Source organism: Dermacentor silvarum, chromosome 2, assembly GCF_013339745.2.
Source record: "Dermacentor silvarum isolate Dsil-2018 chromosome 2, BIME_Dsil_1.4, whole genome shotgun sequence".
NCBI classification, from domain to species: Eukaryota; Metazoa; Arthropoda; class Arachnida; order Ixodida; family Ixodidae; genus Dermacentor; species Dermacentor silvarum.
The window spans coordinates 175,567,977-175,591,349 of record NC_051155.1 but is presented as its reverse complement, the minus strand read 5'-3'; the positions used below and the strand labels follow the sequence as shown (position 1 = coordinate 175,591,349).

Here is a 23,373-nt window from a genome sequence, read left to right as displayed (position 1 = left end):
AAGAGACGAAAAAAGTTGCGCAGCGTCTGCCACTGGTTTTCGGTATTCGACGGGCCAAAAAAATATCTGTCCGGGGGCTCGTGTCCCCAGGATACCTTGTGCGCGTGTTCGCCGGTGTGTGTGATTTTTTTCTTGGGGCGAAGGAGTCGTCATGTCCAGTTCGGGTGATTTCGGCAACCCTCTGCGAAAGTTCAAGCTTGTGTTCCTGGGAGAACAGAGCGGTGAGTCGAACTTCTCCTGCCCCTTCCACGTAGGCCGGTCTGTGGTGGTGCGGGCGTGACGCGCGGTTCCGCAATCGCCTCTAGAATTGCGCATCTTATGGGCGCCCAGTTTGATCTTGCTTCGTTTTAATACGGCGCCGCGGGCTCTTGCTTCGAGTGCCGCAGCCCAGAAAGCGAAAAGCGTTTCGCTCGAGCATCGGTTGTTTCGTTTGGTCGCGAACAGGGTCCCGTTGCAGTACGCAGGGCTAGGCCTATACTGTCACTTTGAGGAATCCCTCCCTTGACGCTCCTGAAGTTTAAAACCAAGTTTGTGTATTGGAAGCGGCCTATATTTTTTGCCCTAGGCACGTTACGACGTCTGTATAGCGCGCAGTAAAATGTGAACCGAGTATCAAAATTTGTGTCTGTAGCGGTGGTGAAGGGTCCACGCCTCCGCGTTCTGTTTCGAACTGTTTTTACCGATCGGCCCGCCGGCTCGAGCGCGATGCTTGAGCAAAATTCGATGGAAATGATGACGTCGCGTTTCGCGTGAATTAGCCTAGCCTCTGTCTGTCCAGGCCGCTGTCCGGTGGCCGACTGGAATGCGGTCACTACTGAAATGTTTCACTTTTTTTATTTTTTCGCTCCATGAAGCCGCGCGCCTGTAGAACAGGTGCGACCGCATCTAGAGCACGCGTCCGCATATGCAAGTTATAACTGTTGCTTTACCCTTTTGCGGAGGGCCTTCACAAAACAAAAATCCTGTGCGTAGAGAAGCTGCAAAGGCAAGTAGTTAACGTAGTGACGGTAGCGTTTTGGGAAACTGCAGACGACGGCCGCGGTAGATTTTACTTTCGTAGCGTCCGCTGGTAGCTGTAGCCGGTTGGCCGCCGTATAAGAAAAGAAGCGTGGGGGTAAGTGACCTCGCCAGCTAGCTGGCTGTACGGGTATAGAGAGAGGGGAACAAGAATGGTTAGAACAAAAACGCACTAGCGAGAAAGGTGCGCGGACGAAAGCGACCAACCTAGTTTTGTTTTCTTCTTTCCGATCGTGTGAATGGAGTGCGTGTCCGCGGTTCCAGGTCCGTTGCGCGCTCCCGCGTGAAGGCGATTTGGGCGCATGGTTAATACGCTGTCAGCTGGTTACGTTGTCGACAAGCCGTCGATGCGGAAGTCGCCGGCCCAGGCCATTTTAAGTTGCCGCTGTGCACTGCTGGTTTCGGTTTCCGTTAACATTCGCAGTTTGTACGTAGCAGCGTGAAGCCGCATTATTAATTACGCAGTAGACATCTTCACACCGTAGATGACAAATAGGACGCCACTTCACCCCCGCCAGGCTGCTCATGACACATCACCAACGAACACATAAGGTGCATGATGTTGAATTGACATTAGGTATTACGGCGATTTTGTTAAAGGGCGATGAGCAAGAATGGTTCCCCGAGCCTCAAGCTAATGTGTTCGAGCAAACGCATGTCATTGCGGTCTTCTTTTTTTTTTTTTTTTCGATGCCCCTGCGTTCTTACATATTTTTGAAAGCAATTTGCTCATTGAGGACATAGTCTTATCATTATTGTGCTTATCTCTTTTATGGTGCTTGTCACATTGAAAATGTTGCGCCTGGATGTGGCAGCGCTGATTATAAGAAAGGTCAGAGTAAGTTGTTGGACCATATCAGGAGAAACCTTGCCCGTTACAGCTTCCTCACTGATGTTTTCAGACCGTATAGAAAAGAACATTTTACTGATGGTTCACTGTGAACATGTTTGCATTCAGTACGCATGTGCATCATACTTAGTACTTACAGTGCGGTCCACTGTTCAAGTTAGCACTCAAATGTGCGGCTCTCACTTTGCTACCGCCCTAGCTGCAAGTGGCTGCGGAAGCAGTGTCAAAGCACTACACAGGTGTGTAGAAAGGAATAAGAGCTACCAACCGCAAGTTATCTGCTGCGAACCTGGGTGATATTAGTCTTGCGAGAGAGGAAAATCCGGACATGCTCTGCAAGTGTTTCCTTTAACAGGGGATCACTCTGTATATGTGTGAGAGTTCATCACTCTCAGAGAGTGGAGTTGTCATCATAATGTATTGTCTAACTCAGTTTGAATATGGAAAACAATGCTAGCTCAAAACTTTGATGAGTCTTTTGGAAGTCTATGAAGTCTTGTAGTACGGAAGTCAATGTTCTGTGTGCTTGAAACTAGTACATAACGTCTGTCAGGTGCTTTGATGCTACTTCTTTTGGTGCACTTATTCAAAGCATAAAACCTGTTGCAATATAGTGAAAATGTTTCTCTTTTCTTTCAGTTGGGAAAACTTCCCTCATTACACGTTTCATGTATGACAGCTTTGATAACACATACCAGGTGTGTCCTATTTCCCTACACTGCATCTGTGTTTATGCTGATTTTATGGGCTAGGCTGAAAGCTCAGTTGACGAAAGTTGGTCACTGCTTATGTCAGTATTTCTGTGATAAGCCTGTTATGAATGGCCTTTTCTTTTCAACACTCTTTTGATTTTGAAGTGGTCTTTTGTTGCATGAAATGTACAACACCAAAAGTAGCATCGCATGTTTTCTAACTAGTTTGCTTTGACAAAGCTCCTGTCACCTGAAGTAATTGCATACAACTTAAGTCAAATAAGCCCTTGGAGAATATGTGAAACGTGACCAGGGGTGTGACGTTAAGTAGCATTCTAAACGTCGCTGCTCCAAGCACTGTTTAAACTTGAGAAATTACATTTAGCAGCAGCCTATACAACTAGAATGATAGCTGTGCCATGCTGTCATACATTAACAGTAAAAATCACACAAATGTATTTGCAATGCTAAGTGGTGCAAGTTCCTCAAATGGCTTTCTTTACTGTGTTGCATATGTGCTGCAAAAAAAAAAAAAAAAAGTAGCACGAAGAGTGAGTGAGGCACAGGCGTTTGCAGTGGCATACAGTTGTGTTCTGCTTGTGACTGACCTTTCCTCCCCACAATGCCATCCGGCAGTCTGCTTTTTTATTATAAATTTGTGTTGTCCTGCTTAACATGGTTAATGGAAGAATGCTACTCAAATGAATCACTCCAAGTAAATGAGTCATATGATAGCTAAATCGTATTTTCAGTTTATAAGCTATTGCGCAAACTTCATTTGTATAAGGCCTGAATGTGGACACAGAAGCCTTTTTGTGTTATATTATCGATTGCCTGAAGGTGCGTCCGGAATATCTAAATACAAACATGCTCATGTATGCACTTTTTCTATAGTTCTTTTATCACTTTGGCATATCTGCTTATAAGCTCCATAAAGCTTATGCACTTTGCATGATTTATTTAGTGCTTTGTGGCTTTACAGTGTTTTTGATTTCAGGAAGCAGTCTTCATTACTATTTCTGTAGAACGGGTGCACAGTGGTTGTTGGAATACACTAGCTAGTGCTAGAATTTGTGCAAACCCCATCTTGGTCCATCTTTTTTTGTCATGCTGAAGGTGGCAAGGAACAGACCTCTAAATTCTTCATTACTACTCGTTACTAGTTTTTGCAAATTAAATCTTGGTGATAGAGTTACGGAGCTACTTGCTGCAACAATAACTTTGTCTTTCCTAACTGTGATGTAGCTATCACAATGAACTTCACTGTTGCCAACTTTTGTGTAACGAAGTGAATGTTCAGTTTGGTTTGTCATACCATTTGCCTGCCTGAGATGCATTTTGTGTAGCATGACTGCAAAAATATGCCTCATTATTTGCAGATGAAAAACTTGTAGTCGTTCCTATGTACGCATTGTGCAGCAGTTTGTTTTGGTTGTAATCACAGCGTTCTCGCCATTCTTCTCACAGGCCACAATAGGCATAGACTTTTTGTCCAAGACCATGTACCTAGAAGACCGCACAGTAAGTTTGCTGCCGCATATTTTCATTTGGTGAAAAATTCCTTCAATATCTTGTATTTGTTAACTTGCTCACATGTCAAGGTGAAAGAAATTGCACACCTAGATTGTGATGACCTTTTTTAATTTTTATTTGCTTCTGCTGATGTGTGTTAGGTAATCCTCAACAAATAAAACTACTGAAACTGTTACTTCTACACCGTAGAAAGGTTTGAAAGAGTAAAGGAATTTACCATATTTACCATTTTTAGTAAATCATCAAATGCTGACTTAGAAGTACCATGCTGGTTACCTTCAACCCTGTGGACTACTGTATCATTGAAAGTCGGCTTCTAGAGTGTATATGTCATGCTGATAAAAAGGGGCTGCAATATGCCTTTGAAATGAATAGTTAAAATCATGCATAATTTATCTGCTAACTTTGCTAGAGAATTCTGCATTTTCACTTAATCACATATTTGCGTACTGTTCAGCAACACTGGCAAGGGAACAAGAATTTATGATCGCCACGCAGCCTCTAGTCTTTGCATTAGAAAGTTCATCTAAGCCAGTGACTCACAGAGGGAAATTACTCATAGAGGGAATTTTTTTTATAATACAAGAAGGAAATTGACAGAAGACTGAAAATGGGCTGGTGTATGGCAGGCATTACCAAATCCTGACTGGGAGCTTACCACCGTCGTTGAAAATAAAAGTGTGCAATCACTGCATTCTACCAGTGCTGATATATGTGGCAGAAACTGGGAGGCTAACAAAGAAGCTCGAAAACAAGTTGAGGACCGCGCAAAGAGGGCGATGGAACGAAAATTTTTTGACATAACGTTAAGAGACAGGAAGAGAGCGGTGTGGATTAGAGAGCAAACGGGGATAACCAATATTCTCATTGACATTCAGAGAAAAAAATGGAGCTGCGCAGGCCATGTAATGCATAGGGAAGATAACTAGTGGACGTTAGTTACTGAATGGGGGCCAAGGGAAGGGAAGCGCAGTCGAGGACAGCAGGAAATGAGGTGCGGTGATGAAATTGGGAAACTTGCAGGCGCTAGTTGGAATCAGCTAGCGCAAGACAGAGGTAATTGGAGATAGCTCTGAGACGCCTTCTCCCTGCAGTGGGCATAAAAAAAAAAAAAAGAGGCTGATTGTGATGATTATTATTGTTATTTTCATACTGGAAAAATTTTGTGCCATTGATATCTGTCAGTTTGACCCAGTGCCCCTGAGCAGAGTCCAATTGAAACTAAGGCCACATCAACCAATGTCAAGTTTACACAAGTCCATCGTAGTCTAATTCAAGAGCGTTTGAAGGATACATTTAGTGTTGTACTTTATGTTATTTTTCTTTTTTCTTCTTTTACGGTACCCCATCCTTCAACCATTTTCTCACATGTAGTGAACAGGTTACAAAACAGAGGGAGGCTAATTCTTGAACATATTAATGGTTTATTGCTAGCATGGATCTCATTTTGCATTAACTTGTTGGACAACATGTCTGTCAAGTATGCAGAAAACAAACTTGTCATCACTATCTTTATTCTTGCAATAGTTTAGTTACAGAAGCAACATAGAGTACCTCTGCAAAGGGTATTGGTAAATCTAGTTTGTTCCTTTCATGGTGCATACTTGTCTTGCAGGTCCGTCTACAGCTGTGGGACACAGCAGGTCAAGAGCGATTTAGGAGCCTCATTCCAAGTTATATCAGGGATTCTACAGTTGCTGTAGTTGTTTATGACATAACCAGTGAGTTGTCGCAATGTTCTGCTCTTGATTTTCTCTTGGATATACCGTAAAAGCCGGAATATAGGTCGAACTTTTTTTCAAAAAACCATTGCGAAAAGTCGACCCTCGTCTTATATACCGGACATTGGTGGAAAAACTAGGGAAGTCTTGCAACAATGGGCAGATGAAGTAAACAGCCGCCTTCGCCATCGCATTCAGGCTGATTTTCACATTTTGTTTCGAAATGAGCAGAACCCGCTGGCAATTCACCGTCGCCTTCAAGAAAAAGGCGATTGAGTACGCGGAAGCCCACGGCAACCTGGCTGGTTGCCGTGGGCTTCGTATCATGCGACCATCGACCCGCGTATTTGTCAGCACCTTGTCATCACGGCACGGAGCAGCATTTAAATAAATACTGTCACCATTGTGCAACCGGCTGAGTCGCATTTGTTTAAGGTAAGGGCGTCTTTGGGTACTTTTGCCTTTTGAAAACTTTTTTTTTTTTTTTTCATTTCTCGAATTGGTTAGTTGGGGGGTCGACCTATATTCCGGTTCGACCTATAGTCCGGTTTTTACGGTAAATGTTTTAGTACCATTAAGGGTTTTTCCCAAATCAACACGAAGGGATCCTCTACGTCATTTGCAACACTTGCAAGCGTTGTTTTGTAAAGATTTAGATTCTTGTGCGCAAGGAGACCTTCAAACAGTGCAAGGGCTGACCATGTTGTGTGTTTAAGTTCATCTTGTATAAACTAATGGGTATATTTGACATGTCATTTCAGCGCTCTCCTATGGTTGCGTAAAACAATTAGCTGTAATAAACCGACAAATGAATGTACATAGTAGCATTTTTCCAGCTTTGTTAACACTGTAGCAGCTTACTATCCCAGTAAAGCTTAAAGCTTAATTACTTAGTGACAGTCTTTGAATCTATGCACGGTAAACTGCAAAAATTCTGGGTGCTGTTTGTCTGAGATCCGAGTTTTTGTGGGGGAAGTCGCCTTTTGATATTTTATGGAGGTGGCACAGAGGGATTACCATTTGCTTTCAGTTGAGTAGAATTGCAACAATAGAGAGCTTAGAAATAGTGGGCTCAATACTTGTTATGCCATTTATGCCTTGTGCCCAAGCCAAGCTTGTTTGATTTTATTGATTGATTGATTGATTAGTCAATCAATGGCTTCAGCTCTGTGCATGTGTATTGCCACAGGCACTACATATGGGAGTATACTATGCCATTTGCAACCAGTTTCTACAACTTCCTGATTGCTCTAGCACTACAACCGTAACAGTAGCGTAGAAGCAATTCATCTAAACAAAGAATTTTCGTGTGGAAATTGCTGTTCGGTTTGTTGTGATGCATGAAGAGTACGTCTTATATCCATCCAGTAATATGACCAGCGTGCATCTTGATGCTTCATTTGTTCTCATGCGCTCTTTTCGATGTTCACATTGAGTGCAGTTGCCAAAAATTCTAGGCTTGTTGGGTTTAAATGAACCATTTATTAACAGTCAGTAACATTTATATCCTGTTTTAGATGCCAACTCATTTCATCAAACATCCAAGTGGATAGATGATGTGCGAACGGAAAGGGGGAATGATGTCATAATCATGCTTGTTGGCAACAAGACTGACCTCTCTGACAAGAGGTAAGTATGCGTTAGGGCTTGCGTTACATGGTGCACAGTATGCGAGAACGTAAGAAATTTAATAATAGATCCTTTTGTTTCTTTTTTTTTTTTTAATTGAAGGATAAAAAATTTGGTACTTAGTCACTATTCTTGGAGGAATAGAGCGTCTGTGGAGAAAGTTCCAAAACTCAAGTTTTTGGGTCCATTTTGCATTGATGTGAAGAATTGTCAGCAAGAGAACACGTATGAGAAATGGAGGACCTCATTTTTATAAACTAGTCATAATGCACAAAGAAAACGCTGTCAGCTCACAGTCGTTTTTGTATGTCAATTATTTTTTAAATTTCTCACATACAATAATACATCTTGCATATGTAAGTCTTGCATCTTTCCCATGTCCCTATGAGGCCTACCAGACATTAGTGGATGCCTTGTGTGGGAGTACATTATTTCTATGTAACACATGGCTTTATATGCTAGAATACATGGAATACATGCTGTAGCTTTGCTTTTATTTTAGTTCCCGGGTTGTCACTAAGCTATGTAATGATGGGAGTCATCTGTCACCTAGTTAGCTCATGATCTCCTGATTAATCATGATGTGCGTCTGCTGTCTGAAATGCCCTACATTGCATGCACTTGGTAGTTTCATTGTGATTTCATGTACTTTAGGTGTTCTTTTCTTAAGTTCCATGCTTAATCACAGAAAAGTTTGGTGAGGCTCATGAAAGTGTAATTGCTTGAAAAGTGTAAATGCACTTACTAGGGGAGCATTTTTCTCTGATGAGATTTCTTTTAATGTGCATTCGATATTTCACTTGCAGGCAAGTGACGACAGAGGAGGGTGAGAGGAAGGCAAAAGAGCTCAATGTTATGTTCATAGAAACCAGTGCAAAGTCTGGCTACAATGTCAAGCAGGTAGGTGAACCACGTCTTCTTGACAAGAGGAGATACGTGAAATTGTTTAAGCATACTTCTGCACGCATTTAATTTATCCTACAGAAGATATAAAATGCTCGTATTGCTTTTGAAGCTTAGGGTTGTGTGAAAAGCGCAAGAAAAGGTGACCCGCCACTGTAACTTAGTGGCTTAGTGGCATTGCGCTGCTGAGAGAAAGGTTGCGGCTTCTTATCCTGGTCGCCACGGCTGTATTTTGATAGGGGGGAAATGCTAAAATGTTCATATACTTAGATTTTGTTGCAAATGAAAGAACCTTCACTGCGGGACATCATTCGTTTAACTCGCATGTATACAATGTGTGCCATTCTGAGTCATACCGATCAGTAAATAGCAAAAAAATGGAGGGAGGAAGGGTGCATACAGCTTCAGTTTTTCAATGTATATATATATATATATATTGCATAGGACATGAAAAGCGAACAATCTCAAATATCTCTGGGATGGACAGTGACGATAGGTTACAGATACTTAATTGCTTATGAGGTTTCATGCATTGTAAATAAAATTCACATTGCTTTCAGTAAGCATGCATTTTGCCGTCAGTTCACAAATTGTATGGTGGTACTGCATCTTAGATGCAGTGACAGAAATCGTTGCTAGAGGCATTCAGGAAAGCTTGCTTCTGGTTGTGAATGGATTGTTTATACAGGTTTATGTGCCTGTGTGTGGATCGGGGATAGGTACAGGACTGAGGTCTACTCTTAAAGAGAATGTCTAATTATTATACAAACCTAGCTTGAACATATCAACTTCACAAGAAAAAAGTGCTCAATGTGACTCAATAAGTACACCTGTAATGGTAAAAAATTATTGCCGAGGCCTTTGTTTCTAAAATGAGCAACAATCATTTCCGAAGTACTAATTTAGTGTTCCTAACAGTGGGCCTTACTGTACATCTTTGAGGCCACAATTTTGAAGTTGTCTTAAAAATGGTTGTGTTATCCTGCAAATCAGCACTTCATAAAAGCAACTGAAGCTGCGACTTCTCAAATTTTGACTGCAATTTATTTACAGATCTTGAGGTGAGCGTTTAGAAATTGTTTAATGAAATGTTTAGCAAAACATCCTAAAATATTCCTTTACAGCTGGCTGCCCTTAAACGTACATTCCAATTTTAACATTTACATTTTTATGGCCAAAGCAGGTCCAGTCAAATGTCTCCACGGCAAATCAAGCTGTTTCTGTGAAATCCAGATCTGTTTTTATTTTATACCCCTGTCACACGGGCACTCGAAAGTCTTTTCAGCATAAAGACTTCTCCCGAAAAAGAGTTTGGCCCGCAGACACACGACAGGGAGCGATCTTTTTCAGAAGCGGTCTTTTCTGGAAGCGGAGTTCATCGATCTCCTTTACAACTGAAAGGAGTAGCCTCGAAACCAGTGGGCGCCAGCAATTATTATGTATTAAAGAAAATAAGCAAATTACATATTTATCTGTCGCCTTGGCTCATCATAAAAAAATAATTTTATGGCTCACAGAAGGTGTAGTAAACCCAGTAACGCCAGAAAAAGCCCAGTGTTGCCAGACAAGCATGTGCACTTCGCTAGTTCTGCAAACGCTCTTTAATCTACTACAATATATCTTTACATTAATGTTTTTTAATCTGGCGTTGTTAAATTTATTTTAAAAACGTGTAATACAATAAGTTTTCACTTTATATTTCGAGATACATCAGTGTATTTTGGCCAATTTTGTTTCAACCACTAGCGCCACGCTTTAGATAGTGTGTCCAGAAGGAAAAACTAAAATGAGATTGTCGGTGCCGTGTGTCTGCTGCACAACACCTCTTCATTAAAAGTCTTTCAACTTGGTAAAAGACCGCTTGCGTAAAAGCGTTTTTGCGTGCTCGTGTGACAGAGGAATTATGGGAGTAATCTTGCTGCAACTTATGTCGCATATCTACGGCATGCCGAGCAGCGCTGTGAAATCAAGCTGAATCCACCTTTCTTTATCATGCAGCTCTTCAGACGTGTGGCAGCTGCCCTACCAGGAATGGAGAACACGGAACGAACGAAAGAAGACAGTATCCTTTTAGCATACTGGTTTTCATTTTTGACGAGTGGCTACTCTTGTGCTTGTGTACCTCCCCATTTCTTTATATTTTTTTAACGACGTCGTTCCCTTCGTTCCACATTTTTTTTAAACAGTAGGAAAGGCAAGCAAGTAGTGAACTAAGCAACTTTTATTATTCATGGCCACGACTACCTTAGATGCTGGCACTTGGGCTTCTTGAGGGCTTGTTGTGACGTTTGCTAAGGTTCAGCTCATTCCTTGCCTCTTTGATGCCGTCAACCACATTTCAGTTACATTTAGTGCATAATACAGTTTGGATTATTTATATTGGGAGTCAAAAGGGGCCACCACAATCGTAATGTGTTGAATGAATGGAAGTCACGTTCTCGTTAACCTCAAATAGCCACTCTGTTTCTGGCAGTTTTGGTGTAGCATTGCGTTGCAGTGTGCTCTTGCAGACTGTGTTTCTCCTTCTTTTGTACTAGGCTATCTTTGTTGGACAATTGTTGTGCTCGTTGTCTACGAAATATCTTAAGGCACTCGTCAATTCTGACCCACTGTGGGGGTCTCGGTGGCTGCTGCATTTTGCTGCCAAAAACTAGGTCGTGTGTTCTATAGACATTTTCAACAGGGAGAGCGAGAACCTTCTCTCTGCACTGTGGTGCGGGAGTACAAAGACACACGCAGCAGTGTCTGCAGTGCTTCTGCACTGGGGCTCAGCTGCAGAGAGCACATCCCAGAGAGCATTATGGCAATGCCCAGGACGCTTTTCTTGAAAAGGTCAATATCCAGCTGTGGTGGTCACATTCCGGTTGGGGGCAGAATACAAAAAAACAAACATTAGGTTTAAGGGAACCCCAGGTAGACAAAGTTAATCCAACCCCCCCCCCCCCCCCCGCTATCGCGGTGTCAGTCAACCCACTGTGCAGTTTTAGCATGTTCAACTTCACAATTTTAATTGACACTTGTCAGTGCTGCCAAGGATTTGGTTTCGAGAGTCAAGTTTGCAAGGTGGCATACACACATTTCCACTATTTATACACCAGTTCCAGGACACAATCTTTAGCACAGGTCAGGAAGGCAGCACCATTTTCTTGCAGAAGCGGGTTTCTTTCTTGGCATTGAGTTAGTACAAAATCGTAGGTGGTGCCCACATGACACATACTTGGTATTCCGAATGAATGCAGGCCCAAGGGCACACCATGGCAGCTGTCCTAATCATAGCTGGGTTGAGTGCAAGAACCTCCACATGAGGTCACGGCACACTTCTTTTAAAAAAGCCCACACTTCTTTTAAGAAAAACTAGTGGTCAGAAGTAATTTTTAGCCCTTTGCTGCTATTTCTCTAATATGTATAGCTCGTATGTGGATTTGGAACCCCATAATTTATCTGAGAATGCACCCGTAAAAGTGTAACGGGGCCAGCTGCTTTCAGGCATTCAGTGTCTGAAAACAGAGAACAAGTCATGTATTGATATAGCTATATGGCCAGACCAAAACAAGGTAATGTAAGCAATGAAAATAATTGAGAAAATTCATCTAGACAGCTGTCAAACCAAAAGTGTGGCATGCATTGTCAGAAGTGTGGCATCCATTGTCATCCACTCAAAATCAGCTACCACATCTAGCACATTTCTGACACATCTCCCGAGTGACAGTGCTTAGTGTCAGCCTGTACATGTTATGCCTCACGACAACCACAGTGTTACAGTGGCTGAAATACATGCTACGGCATATTAGCCTTAATTGATGATAACCTGACAGATCAGAGCAGGAAAGCATTAGCATTGTCATCATGCTGACACCAAGGTTGTTTTTCGGGGTTGCCTATGTGGGCCCGTAAACCATGGGCTGTTGAGCATTGTGTCCACAATTAAAGCTGAAGCTTGAAAACTACGAATGAGATAGGCGATAAATATGTAACAATTATGTGACTTCTTGTAATGATGTTTCAGCTGGTGTCAATGATTTTTGCTATTCCCTTTATTGGAAATGTCATTCCAACAAATGCATCTCACTCCTTGACATATTGCGACTGAATCAGTGAAAGCTATAGCACCATTGGTGGTGTGTGCTGTGGCTCCTGCTGTTAGTTTAGTTATGTGGTAGCAACCTTTCCTTTTTCTTTCTCCTCTTATTTATGTACTTTTTTATTTATGCCAAGTTAACAGTTAAGTTCACTCAAACCATCCATCCTTGAGTGGCGAACCTCCTGGCATTATAATATACCCAATTGTCTACACAACATGCATGCGTTTTACGTAGTGATTGCTTCAAGTTGCAATCACGTGCAATGCCATTCAGCCCTGAATGAACATGGTGGTGGCATGCTGAAAGCACATTGAATGTGTTTTCTGCACGGTTTCCACTTCATCTTCGCATGATATTTGCACGTGTTGGCGCTTCACCGAGTCATACACAGTGAATGGATGTTTTTTTTTTTTTCCCCCATATCTGTGCAATTCTGCGCACTGATGTGCAAAACTTCACCAATCCTGTGTTGTAACCACATAGGGAGGTAAATGAATGGTGCGAAATATAAAACTGCCGTTGCTGCTATCCTTTGCTGCTATCCCTTGCATGATCAGGTGAATAATTTCTGTGGCAGCATGTACCTATTATCTCGTATCCTCCCATCCTGTGCACTCGCACAGGCTGTGCACCGCAACTATCACTAATGCGATGAACTCAACAATATTGGTCATGCACATAGACAGAGAGAACATCGAAGTCATGTATTAAACCCTGAACAGCTGTTCTCTGTAAAGTTGAGCTTACAGAATTTGCAGAGCTTCACTAGTCAGGCAGCACTGCTTATGTGACGACGCTGTGGCATGTTGCTCAGTCAGTTATGTGAACACCATGGGCTCCATTACTTTGGTTGTGGCCAAACTCTGGTGAGGCTTTTATATGAGATTACTGGCACACTGGTCAAGACATTTATTTTTAGAAAGTAGACAAGCACCACTTTTCATTGTGAAAAAGGATGGTGGCTTGCATTGTCACGAGAATGCATTTGCAAGGTAGGGTGAGATTATGGGTTCCTGTTTCGGTTGTGGTGACTGCTTTCTGGTGGGGGCAAAATGCAGAAGCACTTGGTTAGTGACATTTTGAGGCACATCAAAGAACCTGAGGTGGTCAAAACTAATTCAGTCGCACTGCTACCGTAGTTGAACTGTCACTTTGGAGCATGCAACACCAATAGTTATTATATTTTGTATGTTAAGGTGTCTGCAGGCATTTGTCAAGTTCGTTCTTTGGTTTGCCAATATATTGTCATCACAAGCCCTCACAGGTAGACCCTAGTGTTGCAGCTAAATTTTTTATTTTAGGCGCATGTTTAAGAAGCCCAGGGGTGATATTCTGTAAGAGTCTACCTAGTGGACTGTCCATTTCGGCTGTCGCTGATTGGCTGCTGCTTGATGTGCAGGAAGGTGCCAGCCAGTCTCCTTCCTGCACGTCGAGCAGCAGCCAATCAGCGACAGCCGAAAAGGACAGTCCACTAGGTAGACTCTTACACAATACTGCCCCAGTTGTTAAAATTAATTTGAAGCCCCCCATCACAGCGGGTGTGTGACTTTGGGACGTTACACCTCATATTTAGAAGTGGGGCTCATGGTCAGTTGATGGAAAACAGAGTTAGACCAGCATGATTTGAAACATTCTGGTATGTTCTGGCATTACTTTATGATCTTTTGTTTCATTGAGAAAATCAAAATTGTAACCACTTGTGGCTAATATGGTGATTGTTTTGCAAACTATAAATTTGCAGCCTCCAACTGGAATTCCACTTCATTGTCTATCCCCGCAAACAGTATCTGCTGATTCTGTGAATTATGGTTCCTTGTCTGTCCTAAAACAGCTGGACCATGTTTGATTTCCTCGATTGCATTTACACAGAGAGAGAGAGGTCATAAGGGAAAGGCAGGAAGATTAGCCAGGCTGAGCCCGGTAGCCTACAGAAGTTCTGCATATTATATAGAGGCTGGAGCACTTTAGGAGACTTTCGTGCAGTATAGTATTTTTCAAAGAAAGCAAATAATTGAAAAGGCTGTTTTAGCACATACAGCGCAGTCTACTAAGGGAACAGGCTAACAATGAGACAATGACATTGAACAGGCAAACACCGTGGCTGAGACTTAGGCGATTGCACTCGAGCTACAAATTCTGGCATAATCTGTTTCAATGCGCCATGCAGGCACACAGAGAGGAGCTAGAAACACCTACCGCTGCTACAGAGTCTGGATGCTTCCAGAATAGCGGGAGAGGAATTCGCACATGCATCAAATTTGCCTGTTTCCTAAGAGTGGGCTGCACTGTATACTCGCCCACAAAATATAGCAGGGCACACGGAACTCGTGGCTATGCTCCACGAAGCGCCAGTGCAGTGACCGTGCATTAAAGCAAACCTGCGCAGGTGCAGTGATGCCTGGAGGCACGGCTTCATATCGTCTGCTACGATATTTGGGCACACCAACAGAAATGTTTACTGGAGCCGATGATGCAGTGTACTCGAATTGAGATGGTGAAACTACAGTCTTTTGGTACACGGCATACAAATGCAATGCTGGCTTGCCGCGACGGCAATACGCTACTGAAAGCAAAATCCTCTTTACCAAACAAAGACACAGGCTTGGCAGGCCCAAACAGTGTAGCACATGACACCAAGCCCCGCCTCTAGGCATCACTGTGCCCGCACAAATTTGCTGTGGCGCGCAGCCACAGCAGCTGCGTTGGCGCTCCACGAAGTGCAGCGTGCCTTGCAATAGTTTGTGGGTGGCTGCACTTTGTCAGTGTCTTGTTATGTTACACCATCTTGCCTGTCTCATCCATGCCACACTGCTTCGCTACTGGCACTGCCACTACAGCATTTGTGTTCTGCAAGCAGGTCTGAGGCACATAAAATGTTGTCAGTGGCTTAGCACAGTTTTACAGCTGCATTCTTACTTTTACTCTTGGCTTAAGGTCTTGCAAAAAGTGAGATCATCAGGCTGTTTTCTGTCTGCTGTAGTGCCCTTCTTCCTTGTGGTTATCTTGCAGCTGTCTATACTTTTTTTTTCTACACTTTGCTTTTTTTTTTTCACAGTGTCTGAATCTTGTGCAGCATGTGTTGCCTATTTCTTGTTTTTTCCTTTTTGGCTACTCATTCTGGTGTCTGCTGTTTTCTTGTTTATTGTCTCTATGGCTAGTTTATTAGGGCTGTGCGAATATTCAGCGATACTTAAAGTGAATTTCGTTAACCATTGTTTGACTCTGGTTTCAGGACTGCAACTTGATCAGGTTGAAATGCAAAACACTCATGCTGTGGTGCTTTTATTGAAGACTGAAAGGCACGAGGTAGCCAAAATTGATCTAAGGCTGTTATACCTATAATGCTCCGTGTACCCCTTACCTTATCAAACCATATCAGTTGATCAGTCATCTCTGGCCTTAGCTAATATGGGTGTGCCTGGTCTGTAGTGTAAGAATAAAAGCGTCAACCTTTGAACAAGAAAACAATGATACATGATACCTGAATGCCTATTACTTTAGTCAATGTAAGGCACTAGTGCATTGTGCATCTTCATTCTGGCTGCCCTATGTCACTTTAGCAGTATGTAAATAGGCTAACGTTAAGAGACAGGAAGAGAGCGGTGTGGATCAGAGAGCAAACAGGGATAGCCAATATTCGAGTTGACACAGAGGAAAAAATGGAGCTGGGCAGGCTATGTAGTGCGTAGGATGGATAACCAGTGGACCATTAGAGTTCCAGAATGGATACGAAGAGAAGGGAAGCGCAGTCGAGGATGGCAGAAAACTAGATGGGGTGATGAAGTTAGGAAATTTGCAGGCGCAAGTTGGAATCAGCTAGCGCAAGACAGGGGTAATAGGAGATCGCAGGGAGAGGCCTTCGTCCTGCAGTGGACATAAATATAGGCTGATGATGATGATGAAATAGGCACACAATTGCTTGCCTCAGGAGTGCGTACTAGCACTATTTAGTACATCCTATTTATACCCTAGTTTGTAGCTGGAATGGTCAGTACATGTTTGATTCGCACATCCCTATTATCTGATTACTACTGTTCCTGCATGCAGCATGGTGTCATCATCTTTTTTTTTTTGCTTATTTTGGTTTGTCATGTTTGTTTTTGTTGGTCTCCTTGACTCAAAGCCCCTTCCCTCTTCCCATCCTCCATTTCCCTCTTCACCACCAGTCGTGGACGTCGATCTCAAAGATGGCCCCACGGAAACGCCGCGCCCCGAAGGCGGTTGTGCCTGCTAAGGTCGGGCCCGCATGGAAAAAAAAGAAAAACGAGAGAAACAAAAAAAAAGGCAGCCACGCCACACCCGCTGCTCTGCTGTGCTGCACTTAACCCGTCCACCACTACCGCTATAACGTGAAGCGCATCGTTAAACACAAACATGACACACAGGCACGCAGTTTATCTCTGGCATGTGTATGGCAGACGGCATGTATTCATGCATTCGATCAACATCCAGCAGGCAGGAGCAACTGCTGATCTTCAAGTGCTGCCGAGTGCGTTAATCAGAGACGAAAAATGCGACAAAAAGTGGGAATACAGGTGCCGCAGTTGGTACTGATGCAGCAATTTTTTTTATCATGTTCTTGGCAAGTCGGCTGTAACGCGTGCTTTGTATTCTTGCGGTGGTTGAAAGTGCGTGCATGGTGACGTCAGTACACACAAGTTAGCATCTGCTGTAGAGAGGCGAGAAACACGCAGGGGCTTTTGTAATTTTTAGCTGTTTGGGCGTGCTATTTTGCGTCTACACTTTAATTTAAGTCTTTCTCAAATCCGCTCTGTATTTGCAGGAGCAGCCATTGTTCACTTTTCTTTAAATTCTAACAGACACTTGCGTGTTTGAAGTTTGTCATACTCTGCAAGTTGTTTGTCCTCATTGATCTGCATTAGTTTGTCATTCTATGTCTCTGTTTGTTCTCGTTTTGTAGAATATAAACTTTTTTTTTTCGTACTTGGCATTCTTGTCTGAAAAATTGCCTTCCTCCGAGCTGTTTCACGGCAGCTATTGTCGTTAGAGAAAAGTTGAGTTCCTGAACACATGTTTGGGGCAGAGGCAGTGTTTGCGCCTGCCATTTGAACACAGCGTTGGAATCCAAATCTGACTGCAAGTTGCACAAGGCTGAATAGTGTTGACGCACCTAGGTGTGGGCCATGATTACATGAAACATGGGTACACGATGAGGGCTCATTATGCACAAGGCTGAATAGTGTTGACGCACCTAGGTGTGGGCCGTGATTACATGAAACATGGGTACACGATGAGGGCTCATTATGCTAACGTATAGATAATGTTGATCAACGGTAGCTGCTAACGTATATCCCTGCCACATTTGCAGACTGCTCGCGCCGTTTTGTACATTTTCCACTCCACTGAGTCTTGGTACTCAGCAGTTCTCTGTCCAAGTTTCTGCTGTAGAAATGACTGCACGCTCAGGACGTTTGTTCGTTGCACATATTTCATAAAAGCATAGTCTCAGATTGCATCTGCAAGTACACTTTGGCTGTCAGTATTGCATCCTGGTTAGATTACAATGCATTGTTTCATCTTGCACCATTCTTTACTTGTTCTTGAGTTCTAACAAGGATGTTTGCATGACCATGGCTGCCAAACTTAAATCTTTTTCCACTTTCAGTAATTCGATGTTCAGACAAGACCAAGGCACAAACTTGTTTGACCGATTGCATCTCTTGCATGTTTTACACAAGTGAAAGTTGGCCTCCCCTGCACATGGGAACTATATTTAGATAGTTTTTGGTCATCTAAAATTAAGAAAACATCAAAATGGCAGTGGCACTGCCATACACCAACTTGTAGCTTGCCTTTTGCTGTTTCCACTCTCAACAAATCATTTGCTGCAAACTTGAAGGGGGAGGAAAAGCCCTTGCATTGACATGTTGACCTCTAATCAAGGACAAAGAAAGAGAAACACAAAACGACAACACCGCCCGTGTCCTCATTTTTTGTGTTTCTGTCTTTGTCCTTGATTAGCGGTCAACATGTCATGCAGTAAACACCAACTAGGCCAAACTCAAGTTCTTCTCTTGCATTGAGTTCGTACGCTTGCCCACTGCAGTTCTAGTTATTGCAGTGATGCCATTGTTTTCAAGCAGTCAGCCAAGGTTTCTAGACTGAAGAGTAGTTCTGCCTTGAAAACACTTTTTAGAAATATCAAGCTTGCATTGTGCCTCAGTCTTCTAAACCTACCTGATAGGCAGAAATGAAACAATGGAAAAATCCTATACTTTGACAGTGCTGCGTGACATTGAACTTTTGTCACGCGTCGGAAGTCTTCTAGTTTTGCTACAAGCAGTAGCATGACTGAATGATAGTCGCATGTGCCCAGCAGTTTTTCAGGAGCCATGGAAGAGCCAAATGTCTTCACAACACGACCTAGGTGCACAGCCTAAAGGCATCATATTGGTCACGTACACATGTGCATAGTGTATTCCTTTATACCATTTAGCTATTTCATAGCTGCCACATTTGGAAAAGTTAGGACTTCAGACATGAAAAGCTGTCTATCACAGAGTGTCAAAGGTGGAAACTTAATGGAGCTTTTCAAAGTAAAATGCAAAAAAAAAAAAAAGCAAAGTACCTTTTACTTTATTGTCCTGAAAAAGTATGGCTGCTCTGTGTGACATTGCAAGCTGGAGTTTGCTTGTCAAGTTAACACAGCCTTGGAGAACAGAGAAACTATTCCCTGAGCTATGCCAGGCTGGGCACCTTGAATGTCAGTGGGTGTGGTGGCTTTTTTTTTTCCACCTACCTCCACGCAAAGAAACTGAAGCAAACTTAAGTGTGTGTATGTTTTGTGTGGCAGTCACCTTAACTCATCATTCCTCCACCAGCTGTTCCGCTGAAGCCCCAAGAACCGCCAAAGGTGATGAAGGACGAAGAAGGCAGCTGCATCTGCTAGAAAACGAGACATAGGCTTTGTCCAAGAAGCTGCAGCCGTTGCTTTATTTCCATATCTTGTCGCTCCTCACTGCTGCCACAGCTGCTGCTGCTGCTGCTGCTGCTACACATGCAGACAAAGCTTTTTATGTTCCTTAGGAAATCGAGCTTGCAGCAGAGTTGCATGGTTCAGGGCGCGAAGAGTTGTTTGTGGGGAGACGGATGAGAGCTACTAAGTATCCTGTGGCTTATGAAGTTTGCAGACCAAGTAAGATGGCTTGTGCTGCAAGTTGTAAGGAGTACTGACATGAACTTCTTGTTTTTTCCCCCCCTTAAATCCAGGTTTAGTTTCCTCTAAGCATTAGAAGATGCACTGGAAAGTGCCAAAGCACATTAGATAATTTATTACGTAATACTTGTTCTTATGAATTAGCTTCAGTTATGGTACCAAGGAGGTGGATGCACTGGCTCACTTTGTTTGTGTGATCGCTGCGGCTGCCGCATGCAAGTGCAGCCCACAAGTATCGTGCGCAGAACGCACGTTTGTTTTCTGTCAGCAACATCATCATGCCCAAACTTTCCGCCACTGCAAGCCAGCAAATTTTGCTCCGTCATGATAACTGTAGGGAGTTTTCGCTCGTAAGTATTAGCACTTGGAGAGATGCACGGCAGCAACAATACTGGTAGCAACATCTTGCATCGCATAGTTTAACCAGAGCTCGCAAAGCTTATACTGCAGTGACCTATGATCCTGCTTAACTGCAGGATTAAATCATTAGTAGTGACATAATGAACGTGCAGTGCTATTGTGATTTTTCATTAAAATTTTTCAAGTGCATTGTAGTTCGATAGTGTCACCAGATGTCGCTACCACCTTTGCTGCCTGGCTTCTGTAATTCATGAATGGTGAGAAGTTTATGGACAAGCTAAAATTCTAATGACATCTGACAGTTTGAGACAACTTTATGAAATTAAATTATCTTAAGTTTTTTGCAACCTTCAAGTACTTGCCAAGTGTGATCCTTTTACATGGCAAGGAGTATGTGCTAGTCTCTCTAACTTTAAAAGTACATGTCGGTACTCTTTAAAATTGGTTTAATGCATTTGCAGTGTTGTGTGGTGAAACATTTTTTCCCCCCCCACTAAGTGTGCATTCAGCAGCTTTCTGCTGCCACTGATCAGATTGCATTGCTTTTGCTAGGAGTGCAAGGCGAGCTCACAATTTGGATGCACTAGTTAGCTTTGCTTGTGCATCAGAGTCTGATAAGAGCAGTTAATGGACTGCACTGTTGAGTAGCCATTGCAGACTTTCATAGTTGAAAGCAATAGAGGCTTGTATGTTGCAAACTGCTTAAAATGAAGGTGGAAAAACAGTTCCGGGGAAATTGTTTCTTTGGGCTTTTGCACTAGTGTATTTTACGCTTATGCAAGGTTTCTTTTTTTTTTTTGTCACTTAATTGAACTGAATAGTGCAAGCAGCAGTGTTGATGACAAGGCATGTGCACTTTCTCACATTTTGAGCATTTATATTTAAAAAGAAAAGGTTTGCTTTGCCATAATATAATAGAGGGAAGGCACACATCCAAGTGCATTTAACTTTAAAAGGAACTCGAAACACGTTCTCATCATAATTGAAAATGCACATTAGTGATTCCAATGCCTTCCAAGGAATATACTATTCCCGCATAAATGCTCGAAAGCAACCTAATTATAAATGGTTATATAATGAACGCAGTGCTTACTTCTTACCCTGTCCCTCTTCAAACACATTTCCTCTCGGCTGGTGCGACGCTGATAGCAATGTTGTTCCTATTGCTCCTTTTTCTTCTTTCGGCAGTCAAAAGTGCCGAAGAGTGACAAAGAAGCGGTGACAGGACGGGTTAACAACAGCCGCATTTACGAGAAGATTGAAGGGCTGTGCACGAATGTGCTAGCTTTCGTTCGGGAGTAACTCATGATCATGAAGAATCTCCCAATGACTGGCATCTATGAGTTGTTGCACGAGTCTACGACATCATAGGTGGGGGCACCATGGAGGTTTCCTTGAAAGCCACAGGAGAGAGCAATCTTTCACGCGAGATTGTGGGCTCTCTATACTACATGCAGCAAATTATTGGCTTGTATGTTCATGACAGCGTTGGCTACAGATTGGAAACATTCTATTGCTTTCCTGTGGCAACAAATGCTAGGTAGAAGTCTGGCATACTTCTAACTGGTGATGGTCACTTGCATGGTCTGTGAACTTCTGCCACTCGGCGTACATTCCTCGCAATAAGTTTTCCCCCCCTTCCTGTTTTGAAGTCTTATGATGCAGTTTCTACTTTGAATTGCTGCAGCACGTTTTTGTCCAGCATCTGTTCCCAGGGATGCAAGAGGGGCTTTGCCTAGGAATGGAAATCCTTTCTAGTCTAACATTTTTATCAAAGTTTGAAAGATTTTGCATGTTTATAAACACAGTGTGGAAGGGTAGGAAGGTGGTCAACAATCAACATGTGATGACGTTCATGCTGCCATGCGCAGTTCTCTTTTTAGTGAGAATTTTTTACTTTTCTCATTTTATGGTTGTTCTTGTTAAAAGTAGGCACAGCTTGAATTACTCGTGACACTTGTGATTTCTATGTAGGTAAGAAATTATACAACGGGGCACCGCTGCACGTTTACAGATTTTTACGGTGGCACTTGTCAGCAGTTTCATCTCTGACAAGGTCTGCAAGCTAATTTAGCCTGGATGACAAGCATGTTACAAGACCAATACTTGAAAATTCTTGTAGACCATTAAATTTTCAGTCATGGGGTGCTGCTATCTGGAAAATGCTCTCATAGGCTAGTAATGCAAATATCTTTGTACTGTTTGGACAGTACAACTACACTGGATTATCTGCCTGAAGCTTGAAATGCCTGTACGGCTTGTTTTATACAGATTGGCCGTAACACTGCATTGCTCAGTTGGAAAGCCCCTGTAGTAATGACCCAAGGTGTCAATGCATGCCATAGCTGTTAAAAGCTATCTACTGAAGGCAGCAGCTGCTTGATGAAATAATCTTTCCTTCGTCAAACAGGACACAGCACTGAAAAAATTTTTACTTTTTAGCCTAAATGCAGGCCAAAGGGTTAATTACACCTTAAGAATGACTTCACACACTTAAGGAGGGTGTGGAATGCTACAGAATGCAATGAGCATCTTGTACCATTCCTGTTGGTGCAGGCACGCTATGCAGGTACACAGATTTAAGAAAAAGAAATGCACATGGGAATGACGAGTATTGTCCAATAAAATTACCCTAGCAAGTGTAAAATCGAGAAGCGTTTGATGGGGGGCTAGTTGGTAAGACATTTAGGAAAATTATATCGATTGTCCTGTCCACTTCGTTCTCGTGTCTCGTTTTAGCGCAGTTATAATTTTCCTAAGTGTAAAATGTACTGGTCGATTTAGCATAAATTCAATGGTGCTGTTTCCAACATAGATTAATCATTTCTTTGCAGTGAAGAGTGCTAAAGTCTACTTTAGCCCCCTCACAATTGCTTGTGTCTGGGTTTTGTTTGTTGCATATTTATTTCGATGTTATCAACTTATTTACCTTCTATGCTTGCTACTCATATGTGCTAAATACGTCTGAGAACAAAGGACTCATTTTACCATGAGGAGACTCAGCTTTGTACATGCACAAGAATGACAGCGAATGGTGCAAGGCTACTTATTATGGTTTGGAGGAGCTCTGTCCAACAAGAAAGATTTGATTTTTTTTTTTTCCAAATAAATGTGGCCATGAAGGCTTTGCAGAGCAATTGGCTACCATTGCACATGTGTTGTGTGTGTTTTCAAGCACTTGGGTGCATTCCGTGGTGAGCATTATTTGCGGCTTTTTCAGATTATTAATCATAATTTTGCACTTCTCGTGACTGAGTTAATGCTTCTGCTGAAGTGACGTGCTACATAAAGTGCTGAACATGGTTATAAAAATGTGCCACAGAAACCTGTTCATCACTTAGCAGTCCATGTGAAGGTTTTTCCAGAAAATGTGCCATGTGTGTTTTCTATTTGTGTGCCACATAACACT

The 23,373-nt window shown here is 42.6% G+C and overlaps 1 protein-coding gene across 2 annotated transcripts; it reads left to right on the top strand.

The window, feature by feature from the left end:
- The first annotated feature begins 5 nt into the window (after window positions 1–5).
- On the top strand, window positions 6–23,114 carry LOC119442185 (ras-related protein Rab6). 2 transcript variants are annotated; one of them, XM_037706958.2, is made up of 8 exons: window positions 6–221; window positions 2,507–2,565; window positions 4,027–4,080; window positions 5,708–5,813; window positions 7,331–7,442; window positions 8,249–8,342; window positions 10,344–10,407; window positions 19,270–23,114. In XM_037706958.2, exons 1-8 carry the CDS (start codon window positions 152–154, stop codon window positions 19,335–19,337), a joined length of 627 nt encoding a protein of 208 aa, XP_037562886.1. In that variant the 5' UTR covers window positions 6–151; the 3' UTR covers window positions 19,338–23,114. The 2 variants fall into 2 exon arrangements, with proteins under 2 accessions (XP_037562886.1, XP_037562885.1); XM_037706957.2 differs by lacking the exon at window positions 19,270–23,114 and adding an exon at window positions 16,594–17,363.
- Window positions 23,115–23,373: the final 259 nt, after the last annotated feature.

Bases quoted from the DNA above. Each gene is read 5' to 3' on its own strand.
- LOC119442185 (XM_037706958.2), top strand. From the start codon at position 152: ATGTCCAGTTCGGGTGATTTCGGCAACCCTCTGCGAAAGTTCAAGCTT. The intron at 2,566-4,026 runs GTGTGTCCTATT...TTCTTCTCACAG, and splicing joins GCTTTGATAACACATACCAG to GCCACAATAGGCATAGACTT. The intron at 8,343-10,343 runs GTAGGTGAACCA...TTTATCATGCAG, and splicing joins CTGGCTACAATGTCAAGCAG to CTCTTCAGACGTGTGGCAGC.